This window comes from Pogona vitticeps, chromosome 6 (genome assembly GCF_051106095.1).
Source record: "Pogona vitticeps strain Pit_001003342236 chromosome 6, PviZW2.1, whole genome shotgun sequence".
In the NCBI taxonomy this organism is placed as follows: domain Eukaryota; kingdom Metazoa; phylum Chordata; class Lepidosauria; order Squamata; family Agamidae; genus Pogona; species Pogona vitticeps.
In genome coordinates this window covers 111,115,620-111,134,157 of record NC_135788.1, presented here as the reverse complement: position 1 = coordinate 111,134,157, position 18,538 = coordinate 111,115,620, and the positions used below count along the sequence as shown (strand labels likewise).

General features: G+C 42.2%; 1 protein-coding gene across 2 annotated transcripts; it reads right to left on the bottom strand.

Moving 5' to 3' along the window:
- Window positions 1–3,979: 3,979 nt before the first annotated feature.
- SPN (sialophorin) lies at window positions 3,980–15,820 on the bottom strand. 2 transcript variants are annotated; one of them, XM_020798880.3, is made up of 3 exons: window positions 15,722–15,820; window positions 14,982–15,123; window positions 3,980–8,552 (listed from the first exon to the last, which is right to left on the bottom strand). In XM_020798880.3, the coding sequence occupies exon 3, from the start codon at window positions 8,483–8,485 to the stop codon at window positions 7,262–7,264; it is 1,224 nt and encodes a 407-aa protein (XP_020654539.3). In that variant the 5' UTR covers window positions 8,486–8,552; window positions 14,982–15,123; window positions 15,722–15,820; the 3' UTR covers window positions 3,980–7,261. The 2 variants fall into 2 exon arrangements, with proteins under 2 accessions (XP_020654539.3, XP_020654540.3); XM_020798881.3 differs by lacking the exon at window positions 14,982–15,123 and having other exon boundaries at window positions 15,722–15,817.
- Between the last annotated feature and the right edge of the window lie 2,718 nt (window positions 15,821–18,538).

Genomic DNA, 18,538 nt, shown 5'->3' with positions numbered 1-18,538 from the left:
GTATATATCACTTGCTGCTTTTCTTCAGAAAGTAACATGAGCTTCCCAAAACCTATTCACTGACTGCTGTATGACTGTCGCTCAATTAAAGAATTTTCTGACCCTTGACTAAAACCACCCACCTGCTCCAAGACTAGAATATTGATTACTATTTGTTTAAGGATTTGAATGTCAGTTCAAACATCTTTACACAGAATCATTCCACATGCACTGAATATTTTAGAGCTTTAGTGCTAACCGCTTTATCAGAATGCACAGATCTCCCTTCATCATCTATTGTTTGATAAACCATGCAGGATCCAAGTCAAACTTGCTTGTTATTTTGAGCTGCATGCGGTGAGAGACAATTCTGGAAATTATTTTATTTTATTTTCATTTTTTTAAAAAAAGCTATAATTTATAAACAGCTTATAGATTTTCAGCTACCAGGGACACACAGCTAAGAGAGATTCCCATGGCAGAGGAAGGTGCTTACTGTACTTTAGATCAAGAAGAGAATTGTGCCGCACACCGGTCCAATTGCATTACCCACTGGAGTTCCTTAAGTCCTTTGATACTCAAGCCTCCCTATTATGGGTGATGGGTGGAATCCATCCATCAAGGAGAATCACATCTCTGGAGGCTTCTAAGGGCATAGTTCTGCACTGAATTATCCTCCTCCCCATATTAAAACATCGAAAATCTCAGCTGGGAAAATCAGAACAATGTAGTCACTTCTGATTTTGGGAAAAAGTGGGTGTGGGATTGTATGAATGGGGCTCAGACAATTTATTACATGGATTTTAAATATGTCAGATCAGATTGTGAGACTGGCGTTTACAATGCAAGATGCTCTTGACCCATTACTTTGATGCAAAACCTATAGTGACTTCAAGATTAATTTTTAATAAAATCGCAATCAAAGGAGGAAAAAATCTCTTTGGGATGTGGTTCAAAAGAAATCGCCTGATAGACACAAGCAGACAATAGAAAAGAAGGCAGAGAGAGGCTGTTAATTTTGTTTCTTTTAAATCCACCATATAATCAATGAATTAATACTGAGCTAGTTTTAAGCAAAAGGAAAAAGAGGCAGTGTTAATAGATGGAGGAAGGAGTGCAAGGTTAGCCGGGGAAAATGCCCCATTCCAGCTTATTTCCAGAGTGATGCCTAAGGCTCCATTGTGGTGTAATACTTAGTCTGCATTAACTTGTGTTGGGTCCCTAATTGGGAATTTGATTTTGTGTCCACACACTGACAAGGACCAGTTTCCACCACAGAAGTCCCAGCACACGACTCCTAAATGGTAATTGCATACAAGACACACCTCCTAAATGGTAATTTTGTAGAAGGAAAACAACAGGAGGATATACAGTACAAGGTCAAGTAATTTTGATCTTCACATGTCATTGTTTCCTTTAAGATTAAGAGGTGTTATTAAAATTGTATTATTTTGCATCTTTGGTGGTGCTTATGTCCATGGGTGGAGGAAACTTCATGTATCGTGTTGTCTCTATATGCATTACAAATTTGCCTCAGAAAAACTGCAGCATGGCAAAGGAAGCCAGCCTAATTATGCCCAAGCAGGCCTCTGCTTGAATAATTATACCCTGAAGACTATTTAAATCTTCCTCATGTTGGACTCATCTCCTGCTTCGTGCTTGGCACCCAGCGCCATCTGGAGGTATTTCATCAAAGGAGGTCACCTTCTGATGAGATAATCACCATGCTGTTTGGGAACAATGAGAATGGCAGCCCAACCCATCTGGAGGGAAGTTCTTCTATATGGGAGAATAGTTGTGGTTACCTAGCAACAACATTAGGTTTAGTAGGCAAGGAAGGATACAGAGGAAAGTGTAGGCCAGGTAGATGACGTGGCAGATTCAATACAGGTGTTGTATACTGTGTGCTTACAATGATCAGTCACAACATTAAACACTGACAGATGAAATGAATATCGTTGCTCAATGGCAACTCTCAAGAGATGGGATATATTAGGCAGTAAGTGAACAGTCATTTCTTGTATTCCGTGTGTTAGAAGCGGGGAAAATGGGCACGTGAAAAGATCTGAGTGACTGACAAGGACCAAATAGTGATGGCTAGATGACTTAGAACATCTGGGCAATGTTTGGATAAGAAACCTTGGGTCCTGGCATTCATGTGAATGTTACTTTGACATGTACCAACTACCTGGGGATTGTTGCAGGCCACATAAACCTCTTCATGGCAATCGTGTTCCATGATGGCAGTGACCTTGTTCGGTAGGATCATGCACCCTGCCATGCTGCAAAAATTGTTCAGGAATGGTTTGAGGAACACGACAAAGATTTCATGATATTGCCTTGGCCTCCAAATTCCCCAGATCTCAGTCCGACTGAGCCTCTATGGGATGTGCTGTGTATACTGAAATATAGTTTATCTGAAATTATGGAAGTCATTTATGTCCAGTACTAACTGAGGGACATGGATATAGCAAGAATGGTGTTGGACAGTTGCCCAGGGCATAAGAAGGCTTGTTCAGGAGTATTTTAAATCAATTCTATTGCCATTAATATTGTGGAGATCTGCTATTACGATGCACTGAATTACAGTACTGCAAAATAGCCAGGATGTAAGTGATGGTTGTCTAATATTTAAAGGTATTGAGAGAGCAATCTAACAGGCCTGGGATCAGGGGAGGACAATCTGTGTCTCAGAGTGACCATCAGATCCAAAGTTTTGCTGGGCTTCCACCAGCAGATCATAAAGGAAGGATAGTGTTTCCCACCCTTGCCCTTGTAATCTTTCCTTTTCTCATTAAGTTGACTTTCAAATTGTTTCTAGTGGGAAGGAAAATAAATATGGCATCTGGAGAGGGGGGACTGGGGGAATGAACAGCTGTGGATCTAAAGTTTGTCTTCATATGCCACCAATTTGTCCTTGTATGAGGCAAAGTAATTAGAGTCTAATCTGAAATTTGGAAAATCCAGATTCTGGCCATCACTCATACATGCAACTGACTAGGTAATCTTGGGACAGTCACTGCTTCTCAGTTTAACTTCTCTCAGAGATGTTCTAAAGTACAGAAAAGAACTGTGTGTGCTGTTAGGAGCTCCTTGAAGGAATTATGAGATATAAGAGGCAAATAAATAAGCTCCCTGTTTTTGTTGTCTCTACCTTTGAACCATTGATAGCCCAGAAAGAACTGCAGTCACCCAGTCTATCAGGGCTGTAAAGGTGTGCTTTTTCTACTCAAAGAGAGGGGAAAGGAAAAGATCTACAACAATCTTGTAGCAAATGGGATCCTTTGACTTCATAGAAGAGTACCCATAGTGCCATTATATTTTTACAAAGTAGTTTAAATATGTAGTTTAAATAGCGACTCTAGACTAGAACTTGTCAGTTATTCCAGCCCTTATATTCACTGGTAAAAGCAGTGGGTGCAAGCAGCTTTATCTATTACCTACCTGCTTTTCGATGATGATGATGATGATGATGATGATGATGATGATGATGATGATGATAATAATAATAATAATAATAATAATAATAATAATAATAATAATAATAATAATAATAATAATAATAATAATAATAATAATAATAATAATAGACTTGCCAATCAAAACAGCCACCAACAAGGTTAAAAAAAGATTAGAGATGGGGGCTATCTTCCTAGCAAAATGTGGAATAGAATGGAAATTACAGAAGTGCCCCTGTCCAATCCAGAAGGCTTCTCATTGTGTGGCTGGTTGTCTGTCTTATCTCATGGCCAGTGTGAGCACAGGAACACAGTGTTGAGCTTTTGTCAGAGCAGAGGAATACTTACGCATTTCTCCTTCCACTCCGCTTTTAGGCCTTAGGCTGCTTGCCTTGTTTTTTAAATGTAGGAAAGAGTTTGGAATATCCCAGTTCCTCCCCATTCCTCCCTCTTGTCACCACCATCCTGATTTGAATAAATATGAACTCACATTGCCTGAACTGATCGATTGGTCGCAACATCATTCATCGTAGGCTATACTCTCCAAAATTAAAACATTTTTATTGGTACACTTAAAAGCAGCCAAATGCACACATGAAAATAAATTTCTGCAAAATATGAAAACAATATTGAGCAGCACTAGAATCTACAGTGGACTCTTCACAGGAAGAGATGTCAGGAAGCCGAATGGGAGGTTGGGGAGGGGGGGAGTAATGCAGCAATGGTACACCGGGTCTAGCACAGCAGTTCCCATTCAGTTCATTGGGTCTTGTGCAGGAGAATACAGTACTGTGGCTGGTTAGGCTAAATACAGGATTAAATTGTAGCAAAAGCCCAAATAACTGCCCTGGCTTCCTCTCTAAGGAATCTTGGGATCTGTAACTTGGTCTGGAAATCAAGGCATTTTTCCTGTAGTGCTCTTGTACCTTCAGAAAACTGCAGGGGGAATTTTGGGGGGGTGGATGGGTAGGGAGCCATGACAGTGAATTCAATTTAGTACAGTGTAAGACACAGAAACATTCCCTTACTGCATATTCTAAAACAAAGCATACTTTGCTTTTTTTATTTTGCATGTGATGATTATTATCTCTGATTCCACCAAAAACAGTAACCACCGCTTCTGGCACTTTGAAGACCAGCAGACCTATTACAGTACAGGTTTTTCTGAGACTAGAGCCCAGCAGGTGAATCTGATTTAAAATGATCTCTAGTTCATTCACAAAAGCTTATGCTGGAACAAGATATTAGTCTTGAAGGTGTCAGAAGTTGCTGTCAGTTTTGTTGCTTCATACCAGAGATAGGGGAAACTGCTTTCCTTTTGGACGAGCCAATGATGGCTGGATTATTTGGGGAGTTATCATTTAAAACAAACTAACTAACTAACATTTCACAATGCTGCTCCAGAGAAACAAAGGTTATTCTACTAGAATCTCAAATCCCATGCTGTCTAACCAATCCATTTTGATTTAATTCATCTTTCATATAGGAGGTACCTGTAATTGGTATATTAGGATGACTATGATCTAGCTTCTAAAGACCTGCTAGTAAGAAATCTAGTATCTTCACAATCTTGTATACACTTATCTGGGAGTAAAGGTTTTGACTGACCTGAGTGGAAACGCCTGTTACTTCTCAGGAGACATGCACAGGATTGCCCTGTAATTTCTGACATACGGTAGGGCCCCCATATCCACAGGACTGATATCCACAGTTTAATTTAACTCCACATACAACATACAAGGGCACCTCTTTGCAGCCTTTGTCCCACTCTCTTGTATGTCAAGTTCCCTCATATCTGTGGTTTCAGCCATCCACGATGGATTCTGGAACTGATCTGCCACAGATTTGGGGATCCAACTGTACAGAGGATAAATCTGTATCTTAGCAAAACAGTTCTTGTCTGGATGGCTTGTGATTGATTACATCCCACAAGGCACTGTGGTCATTCAAGATCAAGGAATGGTCACCTAGAAAAAACCCTGAAACATGAGTTGTCTTTCAAGCAGAGCTAATTTAGCCTGCCAGGATTTCCAATACGCCTTGTATCTACGGAGGCAAATGTATTTTGTATGTACTGGACAAAATACTATTTTATCCCTTGTTTGATCTCTTATATGGCAGAATGTAAACAATGTTTTTTTCTAAATAAAACTTACTTTTGTGTATTGGCTTCCTTGCTTTTCCACCTATATTGTTCAGAAGCTCTTTTAGCTGGGAGGGGGGGAATCCACCTAGTGATTTAAATTATGGTAAATTTTTACTTTTGAGATGATACAAAGGAGTAAGCCCTTTTCGAAGGGTTAAGAATAATTATGTGCTGCCAAGTACATTCTAGCTTACAACAAACCTTCCCAGGGTTTCCTAGCGTTCAGAAGCCGTTCACTGTTCTTGTTGAGGGGTGCTCGGGGGCTGCACAGCTTGTCCAAGGGGCAAAATGGGCAATCGAACTTCTAATTGCTGGCTCTCTATCCAGATCCCTGACTCACCACTACCTGCACTAAAAAGGGGGAAATATATATATATATACAGTATATAAGCCTCTATACATTTTACTTCCAGATTTAGGAGGTTTTCAGGAATGCCTAAAGGAAAAAAAAAACACTGAAATGACAAGACTGAAACTTTGAGCTAGTGGATAGTCTTCCTATTCATTCCTCCTCGTGTGTTAAGAGTGTTCTAGACATAAAGGCCCATGAGTCACCCACAGCCATTTTAGTCATCATAATGCAGCAAGCCAATCGGTTTTGAGAACTGTTTTCTGAAAACTCTAATCAAATAGCTCTCTGGAAACAAACAAACAAAACCGCCTTATTATTATTGTCCTGACTTATATACCGCCCCATAGTGCTACAGCACTCTCTGGGTGGTTTACCACATAATTATGCAAGGAAAACTATATCCCCCCCAGGGAGCTGGGAACTCATTTTTCCAACCTCAGAAAGATGGAAGGCTGAGTCAACCCTGAGCCCAGCCTGTTGGCTTCAAACTCAGAGCGTGAGCAGAAGCTTTGACTGCAGCACTGCAGTTTAATCGCTGTGCCACAGGGCTCACGCAACATCCACAACCAGCACCTTCTTTGCAGACTTAGATTTTTCTCCCCTATGTAGACTCATGTATAGATGTTAAAGCCCGACCCACAGTGCTTTCCGTACAAAACCTGGGAAACCACCCAAATGAGGTTTGGTGGAGGTGCCTGGGAGATGGGGAAGGTTTGAGTTGTCTCTGCGTTGGTCTCCACCCTACGTATTCTATATCAACAGGAAAAGGGATGTGGTCAAATTTCTGAACAAGGGCGGAGCAAGAGGTTCACTCTCTCCTGCTCTTCCAACCGCACACCATGGATCAAGGTGATGAAAATAAGAAGGCAGAGTACTGCCATTTGTTCCAAGGGCAATAAATCTTTTTTTTTTTAAGCCTGAGGGTCAACCTCCATTTCAAAAAAGTTCTTGGGAGGGCTGCGTTGCAGTCATGGGCAGGCCCAACAGCAAAAAGGTGGGGCTAAAAATACCACAATAGTTTAGCTCAATGTTCTCATTGCCGGTTCCTCAGCCTTAAGAACGACATTTCAGCATTTTTGAATGGGAAAAAATTCCATGCAGGACCTGAGAAACCATCAAACAACAATGTAATAGGAAAAAGGGGGCACAGCCATTTGGAGAATCCTGGAGAGGCAGATTGGGCCAGAATGTCTCTCACTTCTGACCTACTGTCAGAGGCATAAGACATAGGAATGTGGTACTGTAAGAGCACTGCAATGTTGTAAGACATGGGCATACTGGGCAGGAGGAGGAGCCTAAGCAGTGGGTGTGTCCTATACTGATTGTTTAAGAGGATTCTCTGGCTGTGCTAGAAGCGGATACCTCCTGAGAAGATTTCATGGAGCCCTCTGCTAATTTACCATTGGCTTCCCCAGTGCCTTCTGGAATACAGGCTGTGCCAGCACCTGCATTGAGCAGCTGCTGGCATTCTTCCTGCTCTCCTTTTCCACTGATATCTTCCATGGCCACCGAAGGCACTCTCGACTGACGTTTCCCAAAGAAGGTGACCAGGGTATTGCGTCTTGTCTCCCCTTCCCCTGCTGGCCCTGTCACGGCCCCTTGCTCTGTATCCCTGTCCAAGCCCGAGTCATCCGGCAGGGCAACCTGCCCAGCCCATCCGGCCGCGTTGAAATTCGTAGAGCCGGAGCGGCGCTGGCGCCGACGAAACAAGAAAGCAACGATGACCAGAAGAAACAAGACGCAGAAGACAACTGCCAAGATTATTCCAGTGTGGCTGTTCCCTGAAGACTGTGGCTCAGAAGAATTAAGCTCTGATCCATTTGTGTTAAAAGCCACCGTGATTGAGCTGTGGGTGGTGGAGGAAGTTTTTTCATTGTCATCCGGCACGTGTTGTCTGGACGTTGTTGTCCTCTTGGTTTCTTTTTCTGTTGGTCTTGGCTTCTCTGATGGTTTCAGGTCGAACTTACTCCTCAACGTTGTGTTGACCTTAGCCTTCACCCCGCCAGTGGTTGTAAGGGGCTTTTCTATGATGCCTGCTTTTGTTGTAATGATGATTGACTGCCCAATGGTGCTCTGGGTGTTAATAGCAGGAGGTATAGTTCCCTGCTCAGCTGAAGTGCTGCTTTGGGCAGGAAAACGTAGTGTCGTTGTGAATGGGACCAAAGGTTCTGAAACCTTTTCTTCATGTTGGGAGGCCAACTCTTCAGTTTTGGGGGGTGGTTGATGTTGTGGAGACTTTTTGACTGTTAAATTCGTTTCTTTGTGGCTAGATATTTTGGGAGATAATTCAGTTGCTTCTGAAAGCACCGTAGGAGAAGTCAATGAAGAATGAGGATGGTCCTCTGGAAGAGATGTCTTGCTTCCATTCTCCATTTGTTCAGATGTGACAATGGACTCAGTGACAACACTGGGCATGATACTGCTGTCAGGATTTGAAACTTTGGTATTCTCTTCTCCTCTAACAGGGGTGCCCATAGTTAAAAGTATATAGAAGCCAAACAGGATGCTGTAGCCAAATATCTGCCCATGGAAGGATCTTGGTGTCTCCATCGTAGTAGAATTCCAGAGTGCTGGCTATTTTGGGCTAGCACTGTGCAGAGCAAGCACCAACAATTACCTGAGAACAAAAGCAAAGGAAGTTGTAGCATTTTCCCCCCAGAACGGTGTTTTGCAAAGATCAAAGAGCAAGAGTTCTATGGCATTAACCTGAATTAGGGATTGATTGATTGATTGATTGATTGATTGATTGATTGATTGATTTGATTTGATTTGATTTGATTTGATTTGATTTGATTTGATTTGATTTATACCCTGCCTATCTGGGCTACCAGTCCACTCTGGTGGACTGCACACTAGCACCAAAATTTGGATTTGGATTTTTTTCCCCCCAGAATTTGGATTTCCAGCCCTTTGGATTCAGAATTTGGAATTTAAAAAATTTGGAATTCCTGGATATCTAGAGCTCCATTACACTCAGATATGAACACTATTGTGCTGTTATATCCCCCTTAAAAAGAAAAGACAGAAACAGGTAAAACATCTTGAAAGGATTTCTCCTTCTGACACCTTCCCGGTGATTGTGCCAAACCAAAAGAATGGGCACAAATAGCCAGCAGTGCCTGGGTATTATGAAATGGCCATAACTGGGCATACTGGTTGAATCCTGAAGAGTGGGAATAACAGCAGGAAAGGCCAGCATCCCTGGGGAAGCAGAGGGCAGGTTGCACTGGAGGGTTGGTGAATACCCTGGCAGGCAGACTGAAGCAACAAATAGCCTGTGGTGGGTGGGAACTGTGCCCAAAGCATGGAGCACAGCACCGTTGAGTGAGTAAGCACAACCTTAGAGTAGCAGCTAGAAGTGTGAAAGACGCAGAAGGAGGGGGCAGTAGCCGAAAGCATAGCATACCTTGTACATACTGTGAGCAGAGTGTGCCATTCTCTCTTACTTACACGGGACTTCAGGGAAGCCCAGCAAAGGTACGTTGACTTTAAGGAAAATAGGTTTTTCTATAGATCCAGATTCCAGGCATAAGCAATGTGAGCTGACAATGTCCCCTTTGTGGGAGAACACTACTTTCTCACTGGGCAGACTGGTTGATGGACAGCAGCCTCCCTGCCAACTTGGCCGGGCATCCCCAAACAGGCTCGTTCTCAGCCCTATAATTTTATTTCTTTCTTTCTTTAAAATATTTTTACCGTGCCTTTGAAGGACCCAGGGCAGCTTACATGATCAAAAGGGCAATATTTGAAAGCTAAAAACATGAAGTATGCAAACATTTTAGAAGAATTAAAGGAGCATCAATTAAAAACAGGAAATAAAAGCAATACTAAAAACACACTTAAAAGCAGCAGAGTCAACAATCCAATTTGAAAACCCCCTCTCAGTTTGCCAGTCACTAAAGAAAAGCCTGTCTGAAGAGAAAGGTCTTCACCTCCCTCCAGAAGGACAGCAAAGATGGGGCCAGCCTGGCTTTCCATGGGAGGGAATTCCAGAGTGTGGGAGCAGAAACAGAGAAGGCCCTCTCCCATTTCCCCACCAAGTCCCCCTGATGATCTCATAGAAGGAGACGTGGTCTTTTAGAAAGCTTGGACCCATTTAGGGCTTTATAGGTTAAAAACCAGCACTTTGAATGGTGCCCGGAAACATATTGGTAGCTGGCGGAGCTGTTGTAAGAAGGGGGTTTTTATGTTCCCTGTAACCAGTCCCAGTTAACAATCTTCCTGAGGCATTTTGGACCTTCCGGAGTCTGTACACTAAGGGGTGGGTCTCATGTGGTTTGCAGAGCTCCTCGGCACACATGCCTCTGCCTCTGTCGCGTTCTTCCTTTGGGGTGGTGTCTCTGGAGGACTTGCCCCTGTCATACTTGAGTGCCTCGGAAAGCTTGCCCTGTTGCCGCAGGGATGAGGAACTTGGACTCTTGAACACAACTGTTAATACTGCTGTTTGGGGTGTTATGGACATGGCTAATTTATTCCTGCTCTGTGTAACCCCCTCTGCGCTAGCCAATCTTTCTTCACTAGCTGCTGCTGCATGGAATGGAAGGTTGGTGGGCATTGCCCTCCTCCTCTGGCTGCTGCTTAATATCTATTGCCCACTGTTTAATTCAGGGTTCAAGGGGGTTGCTAGAATGCATCCTTCCTGTAGTGGAGCAGGCCCTGTAGTTTGTTAAAGGTTCAGGCCAGAAAAAGATGCTGTTTCCCTCTGTGGAATCCCCCGTCCACCTAGACTGTCCCATCATGATGCCCTCCATCATGTCAACCAAGCCCTGGAACATTAGGATCAGCTGGCTAAGGATGACTTTCTCTCCCCACTAAGGATGTGTGTGTTGCTCTCTCGAAGCTTCAGAGGACATAGACCACTTGACCGGGGAGAGACAGGCTTGTTTTGCATCCTGGCTGCTCCAGATGTCACTTGTAAAATATATGTACTACCTGTACTCTGGCCAACTGCAGCTGTACCAGTTGCCTGACCCCCCAATATAAATCTGTCACCACCCTGGGGCTAAGAGTCATTCAAGATGGCAATTGGTAGTGGTTTGTCAGTTCTGCTACAAACCTATGGAAACCAAAGAGAATGGGTGGTCATCCAGAGCTTTCTTCTCCCCTAGATGACAAGTAATCATGACATTTTTATTTTGCAGAAGTAGTTTTGAACTTATTCTTGACATGCTCCGACATTTGTGGCATCCACCTCTTGCTATTTATCCATCTACCTCCCCGCTTTCCTGGGCTGACAGCTTTTCTGCTAAGTCAGTGGTCCCCAACCTTGGGCCTCCAGATGTTCTTGGACTAGGAACATCTGGAGGCCCAAGGTTGGGGACCACTGCGCTAAGTGTTCCTTCCCTCTCATTAGTCTGTTGGAAGTGGTGTGGTTTAACTGTTTATTTGGTGTTTATCTGTTCAAGTTGGTTGTTAAGTATGTGTGCAGTAAAATGCACAAGTCTGTAATTTCAATCAACTGTAAGTAGACTTTTTTGTGCTTTTTCTCCTACAAATATCTCAGGGTGAGTTACTGAGACTTTAAATACTTGTAAATGAGAAAGGGGTGCATCTCTGAGAAACCTGAAGCTAATCTCCTCTGTGGATCTCTGTCCTTCTACCACATAGCAAAGAGGGATTTTAGCACAAATTCAAAACTCTACAACACTGCCCATGACTGTAGCTTATAATTGTAACTATATAGTTTTAGAAGCGGTGCCATCACTGAAACTATATAATGGTAACCGACAACTTGGGTGGGTGGGGGTGCTATTGCTGAAATTATCTAATTTTATCTATAACTTTGCAAGGCCTGGGGAATTTTATAACACCAGTTTATGCTATAAAGTGCTGTTTGGGAAGAAGGACAGGAAGCAAGCTGATTGCTGTCTGAGACAAAGGAAACAAAACATTTATAACCACTGATGGGTTGCCGTATGTATTGGCACTTAACAGTTTGGGAGACAAATTTCTGGCTACTCACATCCCCATTCATCTGCAGGCTTAGGTCATATCCTAACTAGCAAAACCAGAGGAACTGAAAGATGCAAAAAAGTGATTGGAAAAGAAAGAATGTAATAGGCAAATACAGTAGCAGCTCAGGATAACTGAGTAGGAGGTGTAAAGGGGAAACACCTAATTTAGAGGTACAACCATGCAGCAAGAGAAGTGTGGATTCACTCGCTGTGAAGTCATACTGGGAATTTGAGTTAACTTGGGTCTGTTCACATTAACTGGCTGCATAAGCAGTAGAAAAAAGCTGTCTTGTTTACAACTTGTTAACATAGCTTTCCTGTAGCTCTGCAGGACGTGTGGAGGCAAACTGCCTTAACAAGCTGTAAACAAGAACAGTGTGGCAAATTCCTCCCCCGCCTCTTCTCTTGGTGTCTAGGTGCCCTAGTGCAACTGGTGCACAGAGTGCTGTCCTCTGAAGATGCCGGCCACAGAGACTGGCGAAACGTTAGGAAGAACAACCTTCAGAACCCGGCCAAAGAGCCCCAAAACCCCCACAACAACCATTAGATCCCGGCCGTGAAAGCCTTCGTGAATACATTGTTGTTGTTGTTATTTTGCATTATTTGTGGATGAAGGAGGGATGGATCTTCCTCCTCCATCAGCTGCCATGCCGTTATGCCAACCACAGCACACACTTTTCTGTATTGGGTTCAAGTTATCACAATGCCTGAACAGATGAGAATGGATCTATTACTGGAAAAAAAAGAAGAAGCCTCAAGAGTGGAGGGAAAAACTATGGATTTGAGGGGTGAGTGGGGGGGGGATACCAGATTGATTTGTATTTGCTTTTGTGTCATGAGATCAACAACAACAACATGAATCAGAAATCCAAATCCAGTAACGTTTCCTGCACTTTTTGTCAATGTGGTTACAGCCTATGTTATTTGTCATTCCAGATTTCCATCCTTGGTTTTAATTTGATTAAGCCATAGATGCAAAAAAAAAAAAAAAAAGCACATTGTCTTTGCATTTTCCTTGTGCATTACTGGAAGCATGCATTTGCTCGTCTTCCCCTGATGTATATCTGTGGGTTCCCCTTACGGGTGTTACAAAGGAAGCAAGATAGCAAAAACACACAAAGTTCAGTGCTTCATTGTCGCTTCTGAGGCAACTCAAGGAAGCTCATCAAAGGAAAACGTGGGAGAGACTGAGGGGGAGGTGGGGCGTACACTTTCACTCAGTTTGTCAGCTTGGAAATAATGACTAAGAAAAATGTCATGGTACTGTACATCCATGCAATGGCTTTCGGCCTTTAGGAACAGTGAAAATACTAAGAAATGTAGTCAGCATCTCTTGTGTGGAAAACGTAGCCATGAAGCAGTCTGGATTACAAGATTTTTAATATGTTTGTTTTAAGTGGAACAAAAGCCTACATGGGATGATTCTGTACGGCAACAGTCATGGGGGACAGAAAAATTTCTAACTACACAACTTTAGTGTTGACAATGAAGGAATTGAAATAGTTTGAGATATTGTATACCTTGATTCTATCATGAATCAGAGAGGCTGCAGCCAAGAAATCAGAAGAAAACTGAGACTTGGAAGGGCAGCAATGAAGGAATTAGAAAATGTCATTACATGAAAGGATGAGTCACTGGAGACCAAGGCCAAGATAATCCACACTCTTGTGTCTATGATCACTATGTATGGGTATAAAAGCTGGACATGAAAGAAAGCTGATGGGGAAAAATTATTTGTTTGAAATGTGATGCTAGAGGAGAGCTTTGCAGATACTGTACCCTGGATTGCCAGAAAAAAACAGGTGGGTCCTATTTCAAATGAAGCCTGAACTATCTCTGGGGACAAAAAATATTGGTGCTGTCCTACTTTGGTCACATCATGAGAAGGCAGGGATTGAAGACAATAATGCTGGGAAAAGTTGCAGGCAGCAGGAAAAGAGGAAGACCAAATACAAGATGAACTGACTCCCTAAAGGAACCCACAGGCTTGAGCTTGCAAGAACTGATCAGGGCAGTCAAGGACAGTACATTTTGGAGATTGTTCATTCATGGGGTCTCCATGAGGCAGACACAACTTTACAACAGCACATAACAACAAACATGTTGCTAGAACATCTAAGCTTAATGTCTTTGGACTACAGCTGCTAGAATTTGCCAGCCAATATTAAGATGTTGACTGGGAAATTTGGGGAATTGTAGCCTTTTAAATTAACCTATCCAAGCTCCGGTTTTAGCAGCAACAAAATGACTTGAAAGTATTTTAAATAAAGGAAACTGGGTACATATTTTTGTGTTAAAGAACTGGGAACACAGACAGTTCCGAGGGCACAGAACTTGTGGAAGTTCTGAATTTTTTAGTTTTAGGCTCATGTCTTTTGTAGATCTGGGGGTCTCTAGCAAAAAACCAAAATGGACCCTGCAAGTCCGAAATCTGCTGTTCTACACGTTTGGCGCATACTATAGTACCGGTCCAAGATACTTTGATGCCTGGAGCAGAGCCCCAACACACCACACACATCAGGACCAGCACTTTCAAAAACCCAGACCCTGCCTTCCCCTCTCCTTCTGTCATCTCACCCTATTGCACGGGAAGTGTCGCCGCGTCTCCATGCGTAACGCCACCCTTTTCATCTCAGCCCATCTCTTAATCCCAGCAGGAGGCAATTAGTGCAAGCCTTCCTCAGTCTGGTACCCTTGAGATATGATTGACTACAACTCCCATTGCCCCAGAGAGATCTGGAAGGTAGCACATGGGGGAATGGCTTGTCCCTAACATTGAGATTAAGAGGTGCATTTAAAGGGATTAAGAGGCATTTAAAGGGATTAAGAGGGAAGTGGATTGGGGTGCTTTGATAATAGCAGATAGATCTACGTAATCTCTTTCATCCTAACCTATCTCACAAGGTAGTGAGTTCACCCCAAGGCCCTTGGAGAAAAAGAAGAATGCAAAGCAAACCCAACTAACGCCATTCCAAAACACAGCCCACATGCCCCGTCCATTTTGCAGGCACACCTCTACCATCCCTCCCAATCTTGACGTGATGCTCCCCTCAGCCTGCTGTTCCCACCCATTCAGCTGCGCCCCAGTTTACCTTTTGTTAGGATGGCTTCCAGGAAGGACGGAACAAGGCCCGGCTTTTGAGGAAAGGTTCTTGCGTGCCACACCTCAGTTTTTTACTTGGCCAGGCAGGAAGGCGTAAATGAAACTGAGAAGGTGGCAGTAGTGTTGAAATACTGAAAAAAGAAGAAGCGACCGTTGTATATGGAAAGGAAGTGGCTTTGTGGGATGGCAGTGTTATAGATCTGAGTTCCTGGGGGGCAAAGCTTTAGGCCTGAGGGAGGGAGATTGAAGCGTGAAACAAAATATTCACTTGGTGCCTGGAAACACTTATTATTTCTTTTTATAGCACCACGATTTTCTTCTAGGTGATAGGATGAAACAAGGAGTGTCTCTGAGCTGGCGCAGAGTGCAAACATCTCCAATCTCTTGCATCCATAATGCAGGACACACACACAAAGGCAGGACAAAGTAACTCAATTCTTTTTCTTTTCCCTAGCAGGATAGGCAAGCAAGAGCTTGCTGCAGGCAAAAATTCAACAGGTAACACTTCCACTCTCTGCCCCACCAAGATATAAATAAGAGAGGAAAGAAATGCAGCAGGGGAAGACAGGTAGAAGCATGACTCTGAGGATGATGCTAAACATTGCAATGCAAACATGCCACAGCCAAACCAAGGGTCTAGTTAACAGGCAAACACTGAAGCTGGGGAGAGAATAGCATATAAAAGGAAAAGAAACATGCAGGTAGGTGAATAGTAGAGTTTTGCCCTACCAGGTGATGGTTCTCTTTTCCTGGTTGTGGTCAGAAAGAACACATCTGCCCAACTGTGAAGCATCAATTAAGCACTTATCTCTCCTCATATGTCCGCCTCCTGTCATTTTTTTGAAGGCGTGACTTTGGCACGAGTCCCACTCATATATTTGAGGAAGCGGACTTGTCCATGAAAGCTCACATTAAAATATAGCAGTTAGTCGTTAAGGTGACACATTGTTTTTGTCTTCTTTACTTTTTTTTAAATCTTTCTTTGGTTTTTGCCTTCTGCACGAGTTGCTTTTGCCCATTTAACTTTCCCGTCAGGGTTTCATTTCATTTGGTGGTGGCCCCCAGACATGGACATCCTTTGCCTTCTGTAGACCATCAAAACATCCAGAATGTTAGCACTTTTAAGGATGGGTGGGTGGCGTTTTAAGCAACTGCCACTATTTGTTTTAATATGTCTGATTTTATTCAGTTTTGTCGCTGTACACTCTTTTTCCTCATAGCTCTTTTAAAAAGTTTTTAATTACTTGATTCCACCGTGTATTGTTTTAATTTGCCACATATACATTTTGCACAGTTGCAACTCTTGTCTGTTATACACAAAAATCCATGAGGGTCTTAGAGAGGAAAGTGTCCCTTTTGGACCTAAGGATCACATCCTGCAATAACTATTATTATTATTTCAATATTTTATTGTTTTAAAAGGAGAACATGACTAGAATGGAAACAGACGAGTACAAGAAATGCCACTGTACAGTAGTCCCACTGAATCTGTGGGAATTTGGCGAGTAAGCACTAAATGTAAGTTCCATTGATTCAGTGGGTCAGATAGACAGATGGACGGAAGTCTGTATCCACAGTGACCTATTTATCAAGTTTCCATAGATTCAGTGGGACTGCTGTCATTGGGACTAGCAATTGGATTGGAGCTTCTCTCACATATATATTAAATTTGGATAATTGAATCCTAGTGATTGAGGACAACAAAGGGAAAAGCTGCTTAAAAATTTCTAAATGCCAAATAAAATTTGAGATGCAGAATTATCATTCCTAATTCTGCACACACATGTGTTCACTGGAATATACATCTCTAGCCTGTATGATCTTGGGCAAGCTGCACAGTCCCACAGTGCCCCTAGAACAGACCTGGGCAAAGTGCAGCCCAAGGGCCACATATGGCCCGTGAGTCCAGGGTTCAAGCACTTGTTCAAGCCCAAGACAGACTGGATTTCTCTCAATGAACAAGTTGAACATCAAAACCATTTATAGCTTTTTGTCTAAAGTTGATCAGTTGCTTATCTTTAACATACCGCAAAAAAAACCTCTTTAGTATTTGTGAAGATTAACAAGTTTTAAATAAAAACAATCATAACATCACTGTTTCATTTTATTTTTAAGTAAAGTTGGTTTGCCCCCGAACAGAGTTCAGATTTTTCATGTGGCCCCCTACAGAAATTAATTGCCCACCCCTGCCCTAGAAGAAGGCTATGGTGAACTATTTCTAAATACCCTATACCTAGAAAACCCTGAAAAAAAATCACCATGAGTTGGAATTGACTTGATGGGATGTAATTATGTACTTAAACTTTTTATTTTCCTCTTCTATTTCCTCATTAAATGCAGCTCAAAGTCCCCCATCTGTCTGTCTAGTCTAGATCCTCAAAAGCATGCACCTAAATCTTAACCCAAATCCACTGATTTTATTTTCTTCCCACTAACAGCCATCTAGAAGTTACATGCAGTACTGGTTTAGCATGCACACCTTTTACTGAGCAATGCCAACTAACTTCTCTCATCTGATCTTATCCCTTTGACCAGGGTCTGAGTTAGCTTTTTAGCTCATACCCCTGATTTAGTGATTCTTTCATCTAAGGTAACATGTTTTGTGCATGCCAATAGTTCCAGTCAGCTAAAGCTGAAAGTAAAAAAACTGTGCAAAAATGTAACTTTTGTTGAATTAGTTTGGATTTTGACCCTTGATTATCCCAAAATAAATAAATAAATAAATAAATAAATAAATAAATAAATAAATAATTGAATAAATGAATGAATGAATGAATGAATGAATAAATGAATGAATGAATGAATGAATGAATGAATGAATGAATGAATAAATAAATAAATAAATACATAAATACATAAATACATAAATACATAAATAAATAAATAAATAAATTCCCCTGTTCCCTGGAGTCTCCAGCCGCCCTCAAAACATGATATAATGCACACGTAGGACAGATATTGGAAGACAGAAAAAATTTCATCCTGTTATTTTTTGACACGTCAGGGCACGGTTTAAAGCAGAAAAGAAAGAGAGAGAGAGAGAGAGGAAGAAATGAAAGTAAAGGGGAAACCAACTGCTGGGCAATGTGGGATAACCCGATAACGGATCATCAACTGTTTAATATCGAAAAAAACCAGATGTAACAGAAAGATACGGGAAGCATTGGTAGCAGAGTGGCAAAGATTAATTTCTGGGGTTTCTGTTAGTTTCTCTTTTTCTCCGCAGAACTTGGTGAGGCATGGATGATAAAACTCTGCTTTTAAACTAGAACCACAAGTAGCCATTACAACACAGCAGACAACAGGGCGCTACCTAACAGCCATTACATTACAAGGCATGGATATGAGAAGGCCATGAAAAAGGAGGGAGAGTGTGATGCCCTCCCCCCCCCCAAAAAAAAAGAGAGAAGAGAAGCTTAATGCTTTTGAAGGAAGGAAAGTGAACGGTGATGACGATTATTTTCCTAACACTCATCAGTACATTCATCTCTAGAGGTTGGTGATTCTAGATTTGAATGATGTGGGGCAGAGCCCTACTCACTCCAC